The following is a 24,855-nucleotide window of genomic DNA, read 5'->3' as shown; positions in this document are numbered from 1 at the left end:
TTGAATCGGCAATTTTATCAAAAGTTTGAGCTATAGAAGATCCGATTAGATGCAAGTAATAAAAACCATCTATTATTTCAACGTTGAAATGTGTTGGCTCAACCATTTCAGTTTTGGATTTCAAAGCCTTTGCTAACGATTTTGGAGTTTTTAACATCTGTCCAGTACATGAAAAAAGAGCAGGGGCAATGGTGCTATGATGTGTCCTCTTCTATCGCATGGGATGGTTGGTTGGGACCTCTCAGTCGCACACATTCACTCGCAGCGATATTTTACTTTTTAAAATTCGACAACCGGAATTAGGGACTGATTTTTCGCAGGCAACCCTATACCACCGTGTTCATAATTAAATAATCTTTAATTTTATTTAAGTTCAATTCAATAAGCAGACCGTTGCAAAATGCTAGTATAGATTTACCTGTTTATACCTGGCTACCCGATAGTTGTGACCGGAAAAAAATAGGCAACCTAACGTTTGCATATTCTATGGGCTTCATACTTTCGATTGGTATAGAGTTAAATAATCACACCGGTGGAATGTTTCAAAAATTTTTTTTTTAATTATTAATTAAAAATACCCTGGACTAAAATTTGTTAGGCAACCCATATGCAATATATTTATTGACATATTAAATTAAATATAAAATACGTTTCATGGAATAAACATCTCGGTGAAGGTCGTTTTATATTGGGATCCTATACTATAAGTTGTCGGTTTACACACAATTATGAAAATTAATGTAAATGAATTCATTGTTATCTAATTTTGTCTTTGCCAATTTTTCCATTGAAGCGTTTAGATAATGGTACAATTTTGTTTCGTCTCCCAATGTAAGAGTTTGTGTTTTACGCCTTAAATAGAATTTAAAGCGTTAAAAAAAAAGACTTTTTAAATACACTAGCGTCCCTTTATAGCGAGGTCTCACGGTTTCGGGTTTGATCCTCGCTATAACCGTGTCCTCGCTATAACCGAATTGGACAGATTTTGGCCCCTAAAAAATAAAAATTAACCAGAATTAGCATAAAAATTGTGTTTAAACCTGTATAATTAAAAAATAACAGGTTATATTAACGAAATCCTAATTTCTGTGAGCAGATGTGGGAATTCTCTTTAAAACGATACCCCACAAGTACGGATGCGATCACCGATTGCGTCAAAATAACCAGAATACCCTACCACGCCACGTAAGAATAGCATCTCAGCCCGTAATCGATTACTCGACTTGGCGCGACGCAGCATTGTCCTGCTATCTATTGTCGACGCCGGCTGTCTGCTGGCGGCCATGTTGGTTCGGGATGTTGCCAACAGGCGGCGCTAGTGTAGCACGACGATTTAATTCCTTACAAAAATTAGGAGTGCGGCAACGCACGTACGCCTCAAACGAAATAGTCGCTGGAAAATTATACTTTTTTCATTTAATGAAACCTGTAAACTTTTTTAGAAAATAAATTTGGGATTAAACTCAAACCATCACAACCCCCTTCCCGGACAGATACTCCAACAACTAACCAAAACAAAAGTTACAAGAAAACTGTCCGAGCGATTTGGAAATAAATACTTAAGTGCCTACTATTTGTCAGATAATAAAATAAATAATGTGACGAGTTGGTAAACGTGTCACGACTGAAATAATTCCAAGCAAGTTTATAAATATTTGTGTATTATTAACGCGATCAATTAGCAACAAGTATAAAGACGGCTCAGACTTTTTTGGCCTAACATAGTTATAAACAATGTTATTATTTGTTAATGAAAATGTCCCAACAAATCAATTAAGAGCATTTATATTTAAAAAAAAGTGCACATTGTTATGTTTAATGGCGGGGAAAAAATAGATTTTGTCTATTTTCTAAATAATAAGAAATGTGTACAAGTATATGTATATTCAAAGGCTTGGTTTATTCTAGTCGGGCATACCTTGGCCTTGAAGCCAGCCAGTGATGCTGTGACTGTAAAGTCGCAGGCACGCCCTGAGTAGGGGCGTTTGGATGATAGCCGGCTTATCTTGTAGCGACATAGTCAGAAACGAAACAAAGGGACTGCATTCTTTGTAGCCTAGCGGTTGCATTACACACGCACATATCCCCAGCACGTTAAGCATTTATTATACTGAGTTCACAGGAATAGAATAATATTAAGGAACAGATAACTAACGGAAGTTTGATAAAAGAAAGGCTGAAGAATGTGACAGGTGTCAACGGCAAGATGTCTAGTGGCGAGCGAGAGGGGTGGAGATAAAGCAGACAAATAACAAAAGCGCGCTTCACGCGTTCACGCTGTAAATTCCTCTAAAGACCTCGTTATAGCCGTGTTCTTGCTATTACCATGCTCTCTATAACGGGATTTTCCTGTACTTAAAAATAAGGTTTGCAGGGACCATCACTCTCAGCACATGTGCGTATGTGCTCCATAGGTGAATCCAGAAAGGGGGGGGGGGGCACAGGGGCAAGTGCCCTCCCACTCATCTAAGGGTAAAATATACATTGATTAATAACGACTTCTGGAGTAATAAACAGGTATCATACTAGGTCCAAACTCACGGTTCCCCCCCCCCATCAGTAATTCCTGGATCCGCCCTGGATCCGCCCCTACTGTGTCTCCAATCCTAACACTAACACAACTTGGCTATAACAAAAAACAGTGTAGCACATAAGTTTGCATGTTTGTAGGTATTCATTTTTCTATATTCTATAACTATACAGCGCATGGGATATATAAAAACAAAGCTATGTATTGAAAATTGTACATGTAATGGAATGGTAATTATGAAGGGAAGCGGCTTTTCCGTAAAACTATATATAAGTGTGAAAAATGGTATTTCCGATTTTAATGTTTCAATGATTACAATTATTATATTATATTTCAATATTTTTATATTTTTATATTTTTAATGTTTTTATTGCCTTCTAATCTTTTTATTATTACAGAATCCAGGAGGAATTTCGAAACGCCAATTTTAAGGGGAATTAGGTGAATATAGATATTTATTTTGTAATTTTTTCCATGGAAAGGCCGTGCGTGACTCTCTTCAATTGTCTTATCAAATAATGTGAGTGCCTGCAAATTCACAATGTACAGGAGGTAAAACAATACCTTTTTTTGTTATGACATGGGCTTCTCAGTAATCAAAATTATAGCAAGCAACATTTTTGAGTTTTCAGAAGTTAACGTTATATAAATGGAGAAAGAAACAATTACAGCCAAGATACACACATTAAAATTACATTCAAATACCTATGAGGGACTGGAGTTCTTCAAGCTATTATAAATAGATTTTGGCTTTAATAAAATGTAGTTTAGAATAATATTTGTTTTAGTTTTAAGGGCAACTTCATTGTAGAAGGCATTCAGGTTTTTTGAAATATTTACTGACGATTTATTTTTTAATTGAGCTATTTTTAGTAATCAACCAACAATTATGTGCCCTGTTTTAACTCACAATGTGATTGGGGGGGGATTTGAAAACTTGGGTTTTTCCTCTCCATGATAATAAACAAATCTGACCTTTTAGTTTTCTTTGCCGTGAAAAGCTTTTACAAACACGTCCTTACTGCGTCTCACTATCCATATATCGTTAAAATACATAGAAACATTAAAACTTTATGTTTTTTTAAGCTCCTTGCTTCACAAGTCCTCGACAATACTAACACCTTAAACTAAATTTGAATGAATTCTAATTAATTATGATTTTTGTCCACAACAGCTCTTTCAACGTAGCTTATTTCATTATAAGTGGCTGCTTGTTTACATTTTGTGTCTCCCAGTTGATAGTGGTGCTTCAAGCTGCTGTTATTTGAACTACTTGGCTTCACTTCATTTCAAGTTGTCCATTCATACCGCTCGTATATTATAAAGACTATGAAATTAGGGCTTACGCTGGTAACAATATGACGTGTTGTTGCCTATAAAAATTCAGAGGCTTGAAATAAAACAAATTTTTTTAAGGCTGAATTTAATAATTAAACATTTCTTAAATTTTATGTTAGAGTAAACTAAATTCTAGCAACAATATTTGCTAGATTAAATTATAAATAAAATTTTTTTTCCCTTTCAGCAAGAATATGTCCACTTTTCCGAAGACTCGTTCGAAATGAACCTACAGCAAAAATGTCTTTAGTATTCTCCAAAAAAATGCCACAAAGTCAAGCGTGACACTGTTCCAACTGAACATCTTCCGGGTCTTGATTCTTCTGGATCGGGTCCCAGCAAGCCAGAGCGAAGTGAAAGACATCGGCAAACAGTGAGGAAATATTTAGTTAGGGAGATACTGTTAAATTCATCAACTGTTACAAACTAATTACATCCTACAGAACAAGTGAAACAAACCACATGGACATTAATTCCAGATGATTTAAACAATACGGAAAAGCCTCTAGGAGACAGTGTTCCAGAAATTTCTGGAGCTAGTTTGTCATTGTTGAATGCAAGGATTAAAGAATTGGAATCAGAAAATAAAAAAAAATATAAAGTTATGGCAGAAACATTATTGGTAGAAAAAAGTACACTAGAAAATAAAAGCTGATAATTTTTCAAGAATTAACATAGCTGAATAACAAGAGCACAGATACGATATGAAACATGGTTTCTGAAATCTTATCCTGTTATTTTACTCCAGGACAAGTAAAAATAATTCTGACAGGACCTAAAAGAATACAGTGGTCATCCTAAGATATTGCAGCGGCTATATCTTTAAGAAATGTCAGCCCAAAGGCGTATCGATATTTGCGAAATAAACTTCAGTATCCGCTTCCAGCTGTAACAACTTTGAGGCGATGGGATTCAAAACTTAACTATGATCCTGGGTTACAGAAACACATTATTTGGTTGATGAATAAAATGTCGCCGAGTTTTTCTAAATATGAACGTGTGACAGGGATGTCTTTTGATGAGATGCAAGTCTCAAGTGCAGTTTGTTTCAACAAGAAAAAAGAACAAGTGATGGGGCCCTGCAAAACAGTGCAAGTTGTAATGGCAAGAGGTCTTTTGTCAAAATGGAAACAGCCAGTGTTTTACGTTTTTGACTGTCCAATGACTGCATCTACTCTAAAGAGAATTATTACAGAATTAGAAAAAATTAGATATCCTGTTCACTCTGTTACCTGTGACATGGGTGGTGGCAACAGAAGTGTTATGAAAGAACTAGGAGTTAGCAGTGGAAATTCTTCGTTTCAGAGAATCCTCATGATACATCAAGAAGAATACACGTGTTTGCAGATGCTCCACATCTTTTGAAACTTGTAAGAAACCATTTCTTAGACAAAGGTTTTATTTTGCGAGGAGGCGAAAGTGTAGATAGAAGCACAGTTCAGCAACTGATTGATAAATCAAAAAGAGATTTGAAGATTGCATTCAAAATCACCCAACATCATTTGGATGTGTCAAAATCACAACGCCAGAAAGTGAAAACTGCGGCACAATTGTTTTCTAGAAGTGTGTCAAAAGCATTGCTCTTTTGTGGAGACAAAAATATAATATTGGGAAACTGGAAATCAACTGCCATATTCATAGAACTAATAAATAATTGGTTCGACATTTTAATTCAAGTCATCCCTACAATAAAGAGAAAGGGAAATGTGCTTGCTTATGGTGTGCATGAAGTTGAACAAAACAATGTTTTGATACAAGTTGATGAAGTGGTAGAAACAATTCGAGTGGCTGGTTGCAAAAACAAATTACCTTATCAAAATGGATTTCTTATCAACAATAATTCTCTTAGAAATTTGTTTTCAGATTTGAAAGAAAAATACAATGTGAGTCCCTTATTAACGTGTAAAATTAACCAAGATGTATTGGAAAATTTCTTTTCTTTTATTGGAGACATTAGTCACACCTATGATCATCCTACGCCACTGGATTTTTTGTACCATCTGAGGTCATATGTATTAGGAAAACATTCATCTGCGATTTTTGCAATGAATAAAAACACAGAACTCGATGAACAAACGGATATCGAAAGCTGCCCGACTGCACAGCTCTTACACAGCATTGTTGAGGGTGAAGAAACGGAAGTTCCTGATTTTGATGAATCTCCTCTTGATTTAACAACAAATTTATCTTTTATCAGAGATCAAAATGAATCCATGAATACACTAACAAACTAAAGCTTGACTTATGTTGCTGGATTTGTTGCGCATCATTTTAGAGCTAAATATGATAATCTAGGTATTCCTACACAGTTGAGAGACAAGAAGGTAGAAACGTGGACTGAATTTATTTCACATGGACAGTTAATGCTTCCAAATAAAAATTTTATGAATGCTGTAAGACTCTCTGAAAATTTTTTCTTGAATTTCATGGCAATTTTTTTAGTAGAGAAACACAAATCATCAAGAAGTCATAGAATATTTTTTAAAAAGTTACATAAATACGTGTTAGAGAAAATACTTCGTCTAAATGCCATTTAATAAAGAAACTGAAAAATTGCCTATAAATGAGATAATATTGACAAATATTTTCAAGTGCACAAGTTAACATGATCTTTATAAAATAAAATTGATAAAAAGGCCAAGCTGTTTTTTGCTGAATATTGTTGAGCTATTTGGTTTAATAATATGTTTTAAATATAGTTTCTATCATTATTAATCCTTTTGTTTATTGTTTGTAACTAAATAATATTAAAATTACTAAATAAATCAAAAGCGCTTATGTTTATGTAAATTACAAATACTATTATATAGTCCATCCACGGTAACCTCCTACTTTTCTGAAGCCCTGCTTTTCACTGGATCTACTTTAATGTCACTATATATCCTTCCGCCGTATGTAAACAAAAACATTGCCATGTGACAAATGTCAAATGGTTTGTTTACAATCACCAGCTGTCAAAACAATGTGTGTGTGTGTGTATGTGTGTATATATATATATATATATATATATATATATATATATATATATATATATATATATATAAGTAATTTGAATATGATCTAAGTATACATGTATATGTGCATAACATTTATGATACCCAATGGTAAAAATATTAAAAAATAAGTTTGTTAGCTAAAGAAATAACATATAATTGAAAGTAAATTTTTAGGAGAACATATAAATTTACAACATTTATGTAAGCAATAAATATCATCCTTTAGTACAGTTCAACACAGTTTTCTGCATCTGAAAAAAAAAGTATTGAAATTATACATACGGCTGTCCATCTAAGCAATCTGGAAAAGACTAAGGATTGAAGGTTTAATAAAATTAACAAATTCAGATGAAAACATTTAAAAATGAATTTTCTTCTTTTATTTAATAAACCCCTACCATTTTGCCGGTTAAGGCCACAAATAAAAATATGGTTATATACATTTTCCTGAGTATACTTATTAGACAAAATCATAATTTTATGAACAGTAAAATTGTGGTAAAGAATTGACAGTAATTTCTATACCACTTATATGCATTATTTATTTGTGGCCCTGGATGGGGACTGGCTTTTTGTTTTCCAAGTAAGTTCACTGAAAAATGAAGAGACACAACAAAATAAAATGTTTCACATACACCTATACGAATCCAGAAATGAAATTTATTATTAATTTTATAATATGTGTAATATAAAGTTAATACATAAAGTTCCAGTAATCAACATACTTAATGGGAATGCATAAAAGAAAAAAAAATGTTTCAAACCCCAATACTTACAGTTGCCCAGGTGTTTATTACATACAGACCTCAATAAGAACACCCGGGTAAATCATCAAGAGGAACTGCCAGTACTTCACTGTCTCCATCTACTTGCTGTGTCGTAACCTCAAATTCTTCGCTGTCACTGTCTTCACTTGAACTATCCTCGCCGAGGTGGATGATGAGTGGAGGAATGGTGCCGCTGTCTATGTGGACTTCTCTCTCCCAGTCTGCTTGAATTAGCTTCTCCACGTGATCCACACACCTCGCCCATCTAAAAAAATTAATGTATACAGTAAAACCTCTATATAAATGACCTGTTTATAGCAAAAACCACTCTATAACAAAATATGTTTGTTTCTGTCAAAACGGCATAGTAAACAATGCATGGCATGCTCTTTATTACATACAATTTTGAACTCACTCCACAAGAAACTATTTTTAAACACAACAAAACTCATTTAATGTGTTTTCCTCAACTATCAAAGCTATTATTTAATACTTGAAGTAACATGTTTTGTTTTATGTTATCTGAAAAAAAAAAATTGAGTGGTTTATTCAAGATATAATAAAGCTGTAAATATTTTCTATGTTATCAATAAAGGCTTAGAATGCATATGATAAAATATTTATTTCATAACTTTTGTGTTTGTTTTTGGTTAAAATTTGTCCCAGACAAAAACAGTGAGATATAGCGAAAATTTAATTTTTTGAATAGTTTTGATGATTTACTGTATATGTATTTCACTATAATAACATAACTTTTGAAAATACTAATGTGCAAGAACTACATGTGTAAATACCTATTCAAGTTCGCTAGATGAAAATATTCAAAATTCTCTACGTTGAAATTTTATCTGAATATTGAAATCTGCCTACAGCACTGAACCCACCATAACTTTAAAGTCATTGACACAAGATTAAGCATAACAGAAAGTAATATCACAATTACTAATAAATACAAAACTATTTATGGAAATGAAACAATTGCAAATGGACTGCAATTACAAAATAAAAAAAAAACCTTGCAAATAAGTCACCACTGTTAGATCTAGAAACTACACAGATATGTATGAATCACATGGGAATAAAATTACAAACACAAACACGAACACAAACACATACATGCAACACATTTTCAAAACGACAACTACACAAATTCAAACCACTTATTTTTACCAATTGTTTTAAAACTGTATTACTGGTATATGAATATACACAAAATGATAATCACACTATACACACACTAGCACACAAAGTTATCAAAAGGAATGGTAGGACCAGGCTGCTAGGCAACAATACTTACGTATTATGTAAAAATGTATGGTAAGGGTTTTGCTGAAGCTTGAGGAATGTTCTACAGGAAAATAAAATAATTTCTACTTCAAAAGGAATACCCCATTGGTCATGCAACATGAAAATACCTCTCTGGTGTGGAAGCATCAAGAGCCTCTTTCCAGATGGCTGCAACTGCATCATTGTCAAATCTCTTGGCCCGCCCCACGTTACTATTGTAATGGTGTTTACATTGAGCCCAAACTAGTTCGATTGCATTATAGTGGCAGTGATAGGGTGGGAGTCGTAGAATTTTGTGGCCATAGTTACAAGCCAACTCGTCTACCTCATATCTGAAAAGTGTGTTAGAACAAGGCGTATACGTAATTTTTTGCAACTATCTCACTTTTAAAGAAATGCTGTAAAAAAAACGAAATAATATACCGTATTCGGGGCTTGTTTTGTTTAGCTATTCTCAGCAGCTCCACTTTCAACAAATTATTTTCATGTTTTATCTCATTCTTCTCCAGCCACGCGATCAGTGCATCCTTGGTCCAGTTCGTTGTAGGTGTTTTCTCAACCTACGTTATGCCAACATTTAACTAAATACTCAAGTAGCTGATAAGAATTCATGACAGTAGAACCCTGTTACAATTTTACTGCTTATAAAGTTTTCCTGCCTATAATGTATTATTTTTCAAGTCCAATATTTTCCCTATAAGGACAATGTATTTAATTCCTGGATATAATGTTTCACAAATTATGCGTTTCGTGCTTGTAATGTTCACTTCATAAAATTTTAGAAGACGAAAAAAATTAAAAGCCTTTGTCTATACTGTCTATGTATATGTGTATGTTAGCAGTTAACTGCCTGTTGACACCCTTGGAAAACAAATAAATTCATAAATTTTTAGCCATTCTGTGTGTTTTCAAATGTATTCACTTAAATCACATGTTCAAGTGGCAAAAGAACTGGACTTAAGCATTTCCACTGTAAACACTGTCGTGAATTATGACAATTATACAGAAATGAGACAATTTTACAGCAATGAGACAATGTGTAAGTAAAGACAAAGCAGATAGAAGCTGGAAGCACCATGATGTTAAAGAAAAATTGTTTTTGGCTTGCTACAAGCAAATTGGAGCATCAAATATATCTTTATGCAGCTTGTTGAGTCCATTGGCAATAAATCCACACTAAAAAGTACTAAATTGAATTTCCTGCTTATGTTTTTTTTTTCTTGTAGCCCCTTAAAAACAAATTATAACAGGGTTCTACTGTACTTATGCAAAGCAAACATGTGTTTTGGCATATTGTCGTAATGAATTTCTAAATTTAACAAAGCATGTTAGTTTAGTGACTAGAAATTTTTTTGAAAATATTATTTTAATTTATTAAGTAGGGCAACAGAGCATTCATAAAGTGGGTCCTTTTACCAAACAAGTAATTATGTCATTTTCAAATGCTATTTGCAATAAAAAAATTTTATTTGGTATTTCAAACCCTCTACTAAATTAGTTTGCACTATGATGTAATTCAATTACATTATATATATATATATATATATATATATATATATATATATATATATATATATATATATATATATCTCTCTGTGTGTGTGTGTAATCAATTTCAGCTCAAACATTATAGTTTATAAAAATGTAGTGTAGGCATACTATTAAGATAACAATTATTGCTGGCAAAATGTATTAGTCTCGAATATTCGTACTTATACACATGTAAATTTTTCACATTACAATTTGAGCAATAAAAAGACACTGCTTTACCATTGCACATACCTGGGTGCTGTGATATGAAGCATTGTCCATTATAATGACACTGGGTTCCTCCAGATGCACCAACATGTCTTCAAACCACATCAAGAAAGTTTCCCCATTCATCTCGCCATGGTAGTCTGCAGTCTTCTGACCTGAAACAAAAAGTAATCCTGCTCCTGGCACAAAGCCAGTGCGCCCTCCAGCATTAACAACAATAAACCTTTTACCATCTCCAACAGTACGTCTCTTCGCAGATTGTAGACTCTTGTCCTGCCATGACTTTGATACAGTTCCTGAAAAATATATGAAATGGAAATGAAATACTTTGTATTGGACCACAGAACAAATTTTCAAATAAATTAATGCCTTGCCTCTCTGGAAAATCCATGTTTCATCAACAAATATGAAATTGGCACCTCTTTCTTTTTCTTCTTTATACTTTCTCAAGAAATCTATTCGCTTCAATACTATGTTTTCATTCTCTATCAAAGCTTTTCGTCCATCAACAGTTGTCCATGAAAATCCCATCTTCTTTAACAATTTATGAAGACTTGATCTTCCACCATAATAATCTATTTGTCTTTCCCTGATTTCTTTCAAAATGGTGTCGACTGTAACATTCAAACCTGTAAATTTATTGCATACATTAACAATACATGAAATAACAGAGGTACACAAAACTAAGCGAAACCACAACCCCGTAGAAGATAATTTAAGTGCACAATTTACATTTATTAAATAGTTTTAATAAACTTACATTTCAAAAATACTTTTAAATTAATTTAAATTTTGTAGTTTGCTTAGAGGAATTCTACATTGCAGTATTTTTGTCTGCAATGATATGACGATTATATTGCGCGTTTGTATTGAAGTTGTGTAAAACATTATTATTTCAGCATTCAATTTAGCAATCAATAAGTTACAAGCTCTACACTGTGTTATAGGTAAATGTTTTGTATCGTGTATCCCATGTGATCCCTAGATCTTTATGCATGAACCTGTACATCCTATTGATCGTGTGGTGCATGCTTTTTTTCATTTATTCAGATCAAAGATCCTGAACATAATCAAATATTGTGGTATAGCAAGAATAATTATCATAAGTTTAATAAAACATATATATTTTCATTATTATTCAACTTTAAATCATAACTCATTACTACATCACAGGTTTTTAGTTTTGGTTTTGTACAGGATTTTTAAACGTAATAAATTAGAAAAGCAAGCATCATCAATCACAGGATCAATATTTGCAGGATCATGCGATCAGGATCAATGTATCGAATCGGATACGCGATACTAAACTTTTACTGTTTTATAACCTTCTGTTACTTCATACACTAACACACAGTTTGTCTGGCTAAGTTGTGTTTTCATATGATACTTCATTACAATGAAGTAGGCCTATTGTTTATAAAATAACAATACCCCTATATTTTCTAAAGGGTTAGGCGGGGCATGACACTATTTTGCAATAGAATATATATTGTACTGGACCCTGCCACACAGTACAATTTAGCCAATTAAGTATCCCAATTTTTTTTTTAATAACCATGCTTGCTTAGACCACAACTCACTAATTTGTAACCAATTACTGCTAAAGTGCACAACTGGATATTATTGATACTGGAAATAGTCATTATTTAACCTTCTGATACATCATAAAAGTTGAGGTTATTTAATATGTATACTGTGTATAACGATATAAACATTACTTGTAGTTTTAGAATGTAACAATTTTCTTTCTATCTTTAACCTAACCTTAAAAGGACGTGTACCTATTTCATATGTTGCACAATATTCTATATATCAATACCATATCAATAAAGAAACCTAACAAACCACCCAAAAATGTTAAGTATTTTTAAAGGACAGATGATATCGGGAAAAAAACTGAACCGGTCAATCTGCATATGGATATATGAAATGAATACAATTAAGTAGGGCCTACCCCAGTGATATTGAAACTACTCTTCAGTATCAAATTTTTACCTTCAGCGTACATCCTGTAAATTGCATTCCTGATTGCATTTACTGTGAAATCGTCGACTGTGTCAAGTGACTTTCCTTCCTGTGGCCTTTTTTTCCTCTTTTTTCCTGGTGTTGAAACTTCTTCAATGTCTTTCTTGTAGTACCTAACCAAAAAAAAAAAACATTTGTCATAACACTTTTCCGGGGACCCGTTCACAATACGCAGTTAGGCAGTGTTCCAAATATGGCATTTTGTCACAAATATTTGCTTTGTGGTCACTAAATGGAAACATGACAGACTTTGTCCACGAAATTAATGAAGTGTTTTTTTATTTATTTTGTGATCTCCCAAACAGATGAAAAACTAATTAAATGCAAATTATAAAATCACTCCCTTATGTTATAGTTAAACCTATCATAAAGTTTATAAACATCGTTATAAACAAATGTGTATCACACCCATAAAAATACTTGAAAGTGCCTATATTGTTATTGTTAGGACCTGAGTAGGCCTAATATGATTTTAGGTTAACTTTTCAACAGAGACGCCACATGGCGGTGTTGTCTCACACCAAAAAATATAAATTGGAAATAAAACACAAAAAACCTCGTGAGTTAAAACACAGGCCGACAATACTTAGGACACAGTCGATATTTTTTTTACGTGCATGAAAACGAAAAAAGCCTACTTACTTGAGAACAGTTGACTTTGCGATGTTGAGAAGAAACGCGGTCGTCTGCGTAACGTCACATTTCTTCAAGTCGCCTTTCCTAATTAAAACATATAAGTTCTGAGCGACGTTAATGATGTCCATCTGACGCTGCGAAGAAGTAGCTTTCCCCATTCCGGAACCAATTACCATTACAGCAATCACAAGAACCACACAAAATATCAAAACGATAACAAATTCCATCATTACAATAGTAGATAATAAATAATATAACAAAGTTAAAATACACAATATTAACACAAAATCCTGAAACACAAACTGTACGTTATTTCACGGTCAGTAATATATTAAAACACACTGCAATATGGCGTAATCTGTGCAGACTGCAAACGGCTGAAAGAGAAAACAAACAAGTGACTATTAACATTATTAATGCGCGACCACGGTTTCGGCACGTAATATTTTTTTACCGTTAACATAACGTTTTTATTTCACCAGAGATTTAAAAAAATGTTCAAACTTAACAAATACCCACACAAATTCTTAAATACACGCGGAAAGTCAAAAAATATATATTTTGGCTATGGAACTATTTCGTTCTAATCATTGCCAACACACCACTTCTCTCACTGTTTCATTTACACACATGCGAGATCATTAATATTAATAATATTGTACATAGATAGTTACTTTTTTTGTAAAATTTTATTTAACATCATTATACGGTAATTTAGTGTTAATGCATGTTTAATATGCATATGATGGAAAGTATTTTTGCAAACGAACCAAACATGCTGCATCCTGGTGTGTTTTTTCAAAGGTTCGTTTAAAAAAGTAGGAGGTTACCGTGGATGGACTATAGAAAATTTGCTTTTTGTCAGATGCTTTTTTTTGTAATATGTTTGTATTATTCTTTGTCATCTGCATCCTGAATGTTTATTATCTCTATTTTATTAATATTCATAATAAATATTTTCGAAGTATATTTATTCCAATTCCCATTACCATTCTGTGTCAACAAGACCCAATCAACATTTTGAAGTGATGAAACAGCCAAAAAATATTGCTTCGTTGATTTTATTAATATAAACCCTGTGTTGGACGAGTTTGGGCGGCCGGACGGTTTCACCTCCCCTTCCTTACACCATGGGCCGGGCGCTCGCCGTGGCCTTCCTTGGCGGCCGGCTGACCACGGTCTGTATGACCATGGTCCGTATGCTGGAGCGAGGATGCAGCAACATTTGGTTAGGGGATTAGCAAGTGACTAGACATTATTTCATAGCCAAATATTCGTTGCGACGTCCATTATTTCACTGCCGCTGTCACTGCTTGTAATTTTGTTGGTGAATAACCTTTCAAAATAAACTTAACGCAGGTTGTTAATTTATAAATTACTTTAATTGCTATACAAAAATTTTACATATATTTAGAGTTACATTTTGTTTAGTGTCACGTCATGAAACAATATAAAAATGGGCAGAAAATATTGAACTATGAATTGAACAGCCTCATAAACATACCTTCTAATACAGTTAGCGGCTACATAAATATTCTATTAGACATGTTTTAACTTCAAATGCCTCTTGAGGCTTGTGTAAGTAGCCTACACATTCAATAGGTAGTAGGCCACAATGAGAATCTTACAGGAACAACATAATTATCAAGATTATATATATATATATATATATATATATATATATATATATATATATATATATATATATATATATATAAACACACTATCATACATGATTTGATCACTGTGAAATGAAGGCGCGATTTTTATAGGATAAAATAATTGTATAAAACATACTTTAGTATTATAGAAGAATATAAAATGAAACTGTTGGCATCATTAACAAATAACTCCTTTTATGTCAACACAATTCAAATATATCAAGAGTTGCAATTTTTGCATAGTAACATTTTGGTGGTGTGACAAAACTCATCTCAGTACATGACATATCACTAATTAATTATACAAAAAATTGATTGTTACTACTTACAAAAATATGAAACACTGGTAATGAAGCAGTTCAGATTAAAATTATTAAATAAATTATATAAGTTACAAGCATTTTATTACAAAGATAAGCAGTACAAAAATTAAATATTTTTTTTTTTTTTTTGCCACCCGAAAGCATATTTGAATTAAAGAAATATAGTACTTAGAGTTTGTTTTATAACTGGAAAATATTTAGATTTTGCTGCTGTTCTTAGCGTTTTTTAAATTCACATTATTTTATTTAAGTAAAACGATTTTCCCACATTGTCAATTTCAGTGGCAATACGCAAATAATATATTTTATATTAAAACCACAATAATAGTATATACAGGAATAGAGAAATGACTATGGATAAGCAAGATACAGCATGATTCTATCATTAATTTTATTACATATCAAGAAATAAAATTTTGAGAAACAAAAATGACAGCAACAAAGTTGCTACGAGTACTGACTTTGAAAAAGAAGAACTTTCAGGAGTGTCAGTATTCATTTTTTTTAACACGCTTTTATTAGCTTCACCTGTATGTATGTATGTATGTATGTTTGTAGGTATGTAACGGAATCTTTCAACGTAATTTTTACTAACTTAAATGCATCTTATTGACTTGAAAATTTGCACATGTGTCAAGGGTCGATGATAACACAATAATTTTTTAACTTTAACCCGAAAAGTGAAAGGGGGAGGGGGGCATAGGGACAAAAAAAAAACTACTTTTTTTTTGCTATAGGCAATAACCATGCAATTTATATGTCCATGAGTCTGAGGCATGCTGGGAAAATTTCCTGAAGTCGACTGCCCCTTCAATTGTGTTTTTGTGTGTGAATGTGCGGGGGGGGGGGGGGGGGGGGGGGGGGGGCGTTTGTAACCCAAAATTTTCAAAAATTGTTTCTCTTTCGAGCAATTCGTAGTCCTGTCAACCTCTCAATCCTCCTCCCCCCCTCGTTAATTTTGACGTGCATCCAGGGCATTCGGGGCACCATAAGACCTTTGGGGGGGGGGGGGGGGAATTTTTAACTTTGAAAATTTATTTTGTAGTGAATTTCGAGGAATTAATAAGTAAAAAAAAAAATTCAATATGAACTAAAAAAATAAAAATTTTGTGGTGCTTGGTATCATTGGTCTTAAAATTTCTATCAGTAATAACAATATGATTTATAAAAGTTTTTCTATCACTAATTTTAGGATACACTCAATACAAAAATGACTATATGAACTTAATAACAATATGAATTTAAAATTATTAATTAAGTTATTGAATTCGTCTATCGTAAATTTTTAATCTCTATTTTTAGGATACAGACATTATTAAAATTTTAGGATGTAGTCATTACGTAAATGAAAGAACATAGCACCCCACGCTTTTAGTTATACAGAGTTGTGAGGCATTATACGACTGCTGGACAAAAAACGTAAATTTAAAATTTATTTTTTTAATTTTTAGTTTATTTTATGATAAATGCAGGTTTTTTAGTTTTTTAAACTATATTGAATATGAGTAATTGAAACAAATTAAAAATACTAAATATGAATGACTGAAGTATTTGTTACAATGAACTTAAAATTAGTCATTTATGTTTTCAAAATTACAGAGTCAATTCATAAATAATACATACAGGTCAAGCTGATGTAATTTTCAAAATTTAGGGGTTTAACCACATCCCCCGGCACATTTTACACCATAACCCGATCTTTTGTCAACCCCATGGCAAACTCCCACCATGCTCTGAACTCACGATACATCCCGGAAACACTCTAAATTGAAAAGAATATATTTATAAAATTTTCAAAATTTTGAGTTGTTAAACCCTTCAACCTCCGAGAGGAGGAAAGTTTAACCCTTGGCACATCTTCCACCATATACCGACTTCGGAAACACTCTAAATTGAAAAGCACACATATATATATATATTTAGTGTTTCAATATATAAACATATTTGTAATTTTTTAACTTCACTCGAATGACGTTAATGATGCTTATTGTCTTGGCGAGTGCAATGTTATTGAATAGTAGAATGTTTGATATAATCATTAGTTATTTACAATCAATTAGTCACATTGTTTGATTTTAAATTGCTCTTTGCACAGTAATTAATAATAGTATACAATAACCATAAATGTTTTGTAAATAAGATATTTAATGTCATGTAAACAGAAAACATGAATTTGTTTCAATAGCAATGAAATGATTGATAATTGACTACAAGTAGTAATTTGTTGTGAACTTTTTGATGAAGAGTTTATATTTTGTGACTAGTGCTGTAAGTCACTTTTTTTAGTGAGCAATTTCTTCTGAGCATTCAAAATATGCTCAGGCTGCCGAATGGAATGTTTGGGTCAACAATCTCTGACAACAAACAAGTGACATAAAATTTGTGCAGTTTGCTGACCATTTCTTTTTCCCAGAAAGCGCAGTCTCTCGTAATTTCTTCAATGTGAATTTTCTCATTCAGATCTGACATTACAATAAAGTAGCAAAGGGTTCGTTGTGTGATGTTCAGTTCTCCCTGAATGCTATAATAATAGTTGTGATTTTTTTTCAAAGTCAGTTGGTGTTTTGATGAAATTTCAAGGAAAATGTTTTTGTTCCTTTTTGCCATTTCCATTAGCCCGATTCCCCTGGCTGAGGGAACACATTTGACTTCAACTAAGGCATCCTAAGAAGCCATACTTTAAATGTATGAACAAGCCACATTGTTTCACATGTACACCCTTATCTTTTTTCAAATTCTTTAACTGCAACAAACTCATTCCGATGTCCATATTTCATAGCCGCAGTCATCACTTGAGGTTTGTACAGAAGCTGTTTGACAAGGTTCCTGCAGGAAGTTATATCTTTCCTCTTACAAACAACGCCAAAATTGCTGGCGGTAAGACGTACACGCCTCATTTCATGCCACATCTCATTTTCTGTCTGTCCGATAGTCTCGTGGATGATCCTCTCTCTTTCTTCCTGATTTACTTGAAGTTTCGAAGAGAATGCTTCGCATTTCCTCTTTAGAGTTTCTTCGCCTTCTGGTTGGTCACAATTGGGTCCATAATCTTCATCTGGAGGCATTATTATTTGTTTGTGTTTAACGGCATACTCTGTGTCTTTGTATGAAGCCTACGTTTTGTTGAGGACCTACTAGCGGCTTTCTTGTACATTAATTTTTTGTTTGTTTCTCCTGGGATGTTACCTGTCAATTGCTTGAAGGGACTTCTTTCCCATTGGTGGCCTTTTTGAAATTGCAAACCAGCAACATTGCAACGTTACTGAAACGACCCTCTCTGATAGTAATTTATTCTTTTGCCGCCATCATATTTTGCTATCAAACTCATGTAATGTTCAGCAGAATTGCTAGTCATTTCTTGAATAAGTCTTGGTGCCTTAGCAGCTAGCCTGGCAACTAGACTGTTAATTTGATCCATTAAGTGATGATCATTGAGTATTGCCGATTTTTAACTACTTTTATCTTTAGTACAAAAGTAATAGCTGCAATTTCTATGGTCACCGAGCACATGATATGGTCCATTTATCAGATCTTGAGCAAGATCTTCGGGGCTTTCTTTGTTTTCAGCACAATAACTAACTGCTCCCCAAGCTGCTGAAATCAGGCGTGGAATCAACGATTTCAGACTTTCGATTTTATACGGAGAAAGTTAAGTCTGAGGCTAACTGATGAAGGTGAACTGTATAATTTCGAACGCAATGATTTGCGCACTCAATTTTGTGTATTGACCGGCCATATGAAACATTCTCCATTAACCGTGCATAGACACTAGCATCCCCATCACCAACAAAGTGTTTGTACCGTAGTCCATGCATTTCTTCACTCTTCTTAAAACCTTCAACGATGATGTCCTGCTCCATGGCTGTTGAAGGACGACATTTATCCCAATTTTTGTATCAGAGATGGGGTTGAACTTCAACATTTTTGTTGACTGCTCTCCCGCAAATGCACCACGAAAAGCAACTTCCCTGTATGCTGGCCAATGATGACTGCCTGCAAAGAATGAATTATATTAAATAGCAACAATGCAATATCAATGCAAAATTTTTTCAGCAATAAAGTCATATAATGATAAATATTAAAAGCACAACACGTCTAGTTTAAGTTTCCTGTTTACCCCAATATCACACTGTTTAATGTAATTGGTAGGTCACGTTAACTTTCAATACATGACTACAATAATTCAACACTCAATCCATTTAAGATACAGATTGCCTTATTGAGTAAATATTGTGCAGGAATTCAATTAGTAATATGAGCTAAAATCGACATGAGAATGGAGGTGGCAATAATACAAGGCAGTAATTCATGTCCAGGCAAACACGCAAATCATAGGCCCTGTCACCACTCACCACCTCCGGCTAGCTCAAAATTAGGTGATGACTGTACATACAGGTTTGTAGTAGGTCACAAAGTATTATAAATGCAATGTTCAATGTATTACCTGTTTTTCTTTTATTCATGTAAATATCACAAAATATTCCGCACAAAAGAATACAAAAAAAATTTAACTGTACATCCAAAAAAAGATAATACACAGAGCCATCGCCTGACCACGGCCTCGTGGCCCGGTGCTCAAACAACGACCGCTCGGCACGGTGCTTGGACGATGACTGAATTACAGCCTTCCTTCCCTTGTGCAGGCAGTGTCCTGGCCTTGCTGACGTAATTTTCAGCCAATCACAGCGCATGGCAACAGAAACTTCCACGAAATTCTTACTTCTGTTCCCACGAGACAGCAATTTTCTCTCTCTCTCACTCACGTGACTGTGACTCAAATGCCTAGCGTGTGAAACAAAGCCTCTGTCGTGGAAATAACGAAGGAGAATTACGTCAGCATGCCTTCCCACACAAAGAAGACCGTAAAAAAAAAACTTGAAAAATAAACTTATGCATTTTAATAATAAAAACAATAAACCCGGAGAATTATGTTCACAATAACCTCGAAAAGAAAAAAACTTTACATCTAACCTGAAATATGACAAAAAATTTATAACAAATTATTATTACGGGATTGCATGGGGAAGGCTGCAATCTGGGTTGTTACAGCCCGATCAAAGTAATAGTAGTTATCAAGTTACCCTATATTAATTTACAAATTTTGGAACAGTAAATGTAAAATATTAGAAATATATTGATTAATCTACAAAAGCCAAACCATATCAAAATACTTTCAGGGTGGCCACTCACTGGGAAAATTGGTAAAACCGGGAAATATCAGGGATTTCACTATCACCTGGAAATATCAGGGAAATCTCAGGAATTATTCCCTTAAAACGGGGAGGTTGTTTTTGCCAAACTGAATATATTTATTTTCGAATTGCAGGGTGCCTACATACATGGAACAACAGGATTTGTATAGAAAATATAATACCCATAAATAAAAAATAATGGATATTTGGTCTTAGCTTACTTACTTTCGTGTTTCGTGTTTACCAGCGTGCACTTGTAGCGCCGGGATTTTGCGGCATGGTATGTATGCGCCATGCGGGGCCGTATCAATGCGCACTTGTATGCGCCTTTCGGGGCCTCTCAACTGCGCAGTCGCGAGTAGAATGGAATGTTGTTTAGTGTTTACAGTTTTTTTTTGAAATGGCGGGTGTGTATGTAAAGCTTGGTTGTTTCTATGAATTACACGGGCCGTACCATTGTTAGTAACTACTTAATATGTCGTTTTTTCCGTTGTGGCTGTTTTGTGCCACCCACGCGGAAAAATATATTTTCTTAACTACCGGGTTGGAGTGGCCTTAATAATTAACTATGTTTAGCAAACAGTGTTCACATTTTATGGGCTACAGTATGTTTGCAGCTTATTGAAATGGTTGGCTTCTATTTGTATTTTGCAGTGTTGCAGTGTGTTTGTGTAGAATTGAAGGTACATTTATCATGCGACTTGTAAAATGAATGCCAATAGTTTATTGGGAATTGTAGCTACTTATTCCAAACTTGATTCAATGTAATGGCATTACTTACAGTTATGTATGCATAAAGAAAGTTATTGAAACTAAAAAAAAAAAAAAATATTTTTATTTAGTTGCTTAAAAATATGTTTACAAATACATTATTTAGTATGAGTGATGTATTAATTATTCTATTAATAATGGAATAGATGTTTAACATACCTTCAATTGTAATCTGTATAAAATTGTGTCCCGAACCTCCCTAATTAGTGTCACATTCCTCCCTCACATGGGGAGGTTTGGAACAGTTTACACTTGGCATGATATAATTACTTTTTCCATAGAAATAAATTCTTATTGCTTTTACTTTTTGTTGCATCAATAATGAGAAAAAAACACTCTAAAACTTGGTGTAGTTGAAAATAAAATCAGACTAATGGAAAAAATTTAAAAAAAAATAAAACCTAAAAAATGTCCCAAACGTCACCACCCTCCTATGCTTTTAGCAACAACTCCGTGCCTGGAAAACTTGCAGTAGGCCGCGTGAAAAATGCTATGAATTCAACATTTTTTCAAATTTTATTAGTATGATTTAATTTAACGAAGATCTAAAACCGTCTCTGTCGCTAAATTATTTCATTGATGAAGCTGTAGCTACAATTAATTCAATCTCACACTTTTGTGACTTGGTATTTTGACTCAAATAATTTTATTCAAAGTACCACCACTGCAAGGGGTGGAAAAAAAAAAGCGTTGAATGACAAACATCCATAGTATGAACACGATCAAATATGTTAAAATTTAACCTTTCTAAATATCATCTAATTCTTTTTTCGAGAATAATATTTAATAAGTCTTACCATTATTTCATGGGGATGAAAAAAATATCTATTACAATTAAAATCATAACTTTCAAATTATGTGTATCGTACAATCAAATAAATTCTATGGTAAACATTTTTAAAATTAGTCTAAAATTTTTGATTAAAACTATTTTTCATACAAATAACCATTACTAAAAGGGTGGGGGGAAAAGTGGTTGGGGACAACAATTAGTAACACCCTTAGTATGTGTACTATCAAATCCATCTAAATTAAACTAAATATTTGTAAATATTGACAAATTCAATTGGTTTGAACTACTTTTGATAAAACTAACTATTATTGAAAGTGATTGAAATAAGGGATTATGAAATGTGTGAAAAAGTTAGATCAATACTTTTTGGAATGTTGGATAAAAGTATAGGATGTTATGTAAATTAATTTTTCTTGAACTTTCTAATACTTGCAAAAAGTTTCAAAATGAAAAAAAAAAGAAGAAAAGAAAAAAAAAGAAATAAAAAAAAAAGAAATACCAACTTCGAAATATACCTTTAACTGTGGCCTGTTCCGAAAGGGAGTTTGGTAATGTGTAAACTAGCCATGAGAGTCCTTTCATTAAGTCAAAGCTCCACATAAAAAGTTGCATTCCATGTAGAAAAGGTATTTCGTGTTTAGTCGTTACATTAAACTTTAGACTATTTAACTTCAAATTAATGTCTTGTTGTGAAATAATTTTACTTAAAATCATAATTTATTTCCTGCATTAAGGAAACACATGTGCATAGACCTGAGACTGGGTTTCTAATTTCCCTAAGAAATACAAGAGAGCAAGGACGCAACACACTAACAAGTAAGAAAGAGTCTTTAGTCAATCACCAATCCTACAAGTTGAAACTGTAGCTCCTTCACTGGGGTTATTTTCATTATTAAGGTTTCTTGAAAACATACAAAACCTTAATTATTTTATTTAAAAATTTCACTTGGCTTTCACTGTGTGATAGTTAAATAAGCGAAAACGTAACGCATGTTATAGAAAAATCGTAGCCTTTTATATACATAATGTTTGCATATTTCAAAGTTTTCTCAAACACTTTGTTTCATTAGTATATAGGAGGTCGAAACGCAAGAAGTTGAAAGTTGGCCTCTGCTTGAATTGCATCTATGTGTCTTGTGGAATTTGCAAACAATTGTTGGGAAACATTGTTATTTTACGTTGTTCGTCTTGTTTTTCTGAGGTCTTTGAATTTTTTATGTAATGTACAGTGTCGGTCCTAGACTTGAAGAGTTTTAGTTGTGTAGATTCGTCCTCAGATAAAAATGGGGTTCGTAGGCCCTCGCCCTAAAAAATCTAAAAACAGTATTAATCAATGTTTTCAAGCCTAGCTTACATTTAAATTTTGAAAATGGTAAATGTTCTAATAAATTTTGTCCAGGTTCATGCTACATTTAGAACTAACCCATTTAGATACCTACCCGTGCTTCTCTACCGAAGTCTACAGGCATAACACTTTCATACTGCTCATTATAGATACATCAAAACTCGTTATTTTATTTTTATATACTAACCCAAATGTAACACAGAGAAAATTAAAAACTGAGGAAAATTGATTTTTAGATTAATTCAAAATTGAAATATTAATGCCATATTTCACAGATTTTTTTTTATTTTCCATGTAAAAGAGTTGTGCATGGACTCTTTAAAATTGTAGTTTTTCTTTTGTTGAAGAAGCATAATTTTTAAAATATTTCACTTCAAAGTTGATAATTCAGGGCTGTTGTGTATCTATGTTTTTATTAACTATCCATTTTTTCCCTAATGAATTATATTTGATGTGATCTGTACAAAATGCCCAACAAAATATCTTATAATGAAAGTGATAAATCAATTGCAGAATGTTTTCTGTAAGCATTTATGTCGCTTGAATTAGACATTATTATTTTGATAAAAACCACCATCAATCTCCCAATGGAAAAATTTAATAGTTTGTTAATTGCTAGTTTGAAACTTTATCTGTAAAATAAAATCAGTTTTGATTTTTAATGTGATTTGTAACGCCCAAAAAATATCTAGTTTTGCAGCACTATTTTTGTCATATGTCAGCTGCCTACAAAACTCTTCTCTTGGACTGTACAGTAGTTGTGCCTGTGTTGCACGCACCCCACTGGCACCCCCTGCAGTTAGGCCGCGCGGAATCGTCCCCGCTGCTCCCCCCTCGGGGGAAGTAGGCTGCTGTCTGACCTTGAAGATTAGTCACACACAAAAAAAAAACTTGTGAAGATTCAAGGGACAGAGTGAAAATCAGCAGGAAGAAGTATAGCCCAGGAAACGAAGACATAAAAAGGCATAAACCTGTGAAAAATGTGTCCAAGCTGAATTTTTGTACAGCATACTGAAAGTTTACCGCTTTAGACCTTGTGCGTAACACCGAGAACGAGCGCTTAAGGCCATATTACCTGCCAGCAAGTCTGCTATATGGGCAGCTATAATGTTCTAGGTGCGATTGTACTGTCCGTAATGCCTTCCCTCTTCCCCCCACAAACACATTCTCACCCAAAAGGACTACCTACCTGCCAAATTTCCAGGAACTGAGGGCATACCATAACTTGCTTGACAAGGAGGCCTAGCCTCGCATTCACGATTCCACTGCAAATTCCAGCTGAATCACAGCACCGCGCAGGGCAGTTGGCCATCAAATCACTACTGAATGAAATTCAAATGAACAACACTAAAAAACATACATTTTCTAATCCTAAACGATAATTAATTGTAAAGGTTAAATAATACTCCTTTATACCGAAAAAGCTCGTGGTC

The 24,855-nt window shown here is 33.4% G+C and overlaps 2 protein-coding genes across 22 annotated transcripts in view; one reads left to right on the top strand and one right to left on the bottom strand.

Moving 5' to 3' along the window:
- LOC134527213 (serine/threonine-protein kinase dyf-5) overlaps positions 1–24,855 on the top strand; it is a 407,519-nt gene that overhangs the window by 115,139 nt on the left and 267,525 nt on the right. The gene's annotated exons all lie outside the window — the stretch shown is intronic.
- LOC134527216 (uncharacterized) lies at positions 7,151–13,088 on the bottom strand. 2 transcript variants are annotated; one of them, XR_010074125.1, is made up of 4 exons: positions 12,672–13,088; positions 10,701–11,305; positions 9,047–9,478; positions 7,151–7,896 (listed from the first exon to the last, which is right to left on the bottom strand). XR_010074125.1 is itself a non-coding variant. In XM_063359706.1 (4 exons), the coding sequence occupies exons 1-4, from the start codon at positions 12,682–12,684 to the stop codon at positions 7,671–7,673; spliced, it is 981 nt and encodes a 326-aa protein (XP_063215776.1). In that variant the 5' UTR covers positions 12,685–13,088; the 3' UTR covers positions 7,151–7,670. The 2 variants fall into 2 exon arrangements, 1 of the variants encoding a protein (XP_063215776.1); XM_063359706.1 differs by having other exon boundaries at positions 9,342–9,478.

The sequence above is a fragment of the Bacillus rossius genome, chromosome 1 (genome assembly GCF_032445375.1).
Source record: "Bacillus rossius redtenbacheri isolate Brsri chromosome 1, Brsri_v3, whole genome shotgun sequence".
Taxonomy (NCBI): domain Eukaryota; kingdom Metazoa; phylum Arthropoda; class Insecta; order Phasmatodea; family Bacillidae; genus Bacillus; species Bacillus rossius.
Note: the sequence above shows the minus strand (reverse complement) of the source record. Positions and strands in the feature narration are given on the sequence as shown.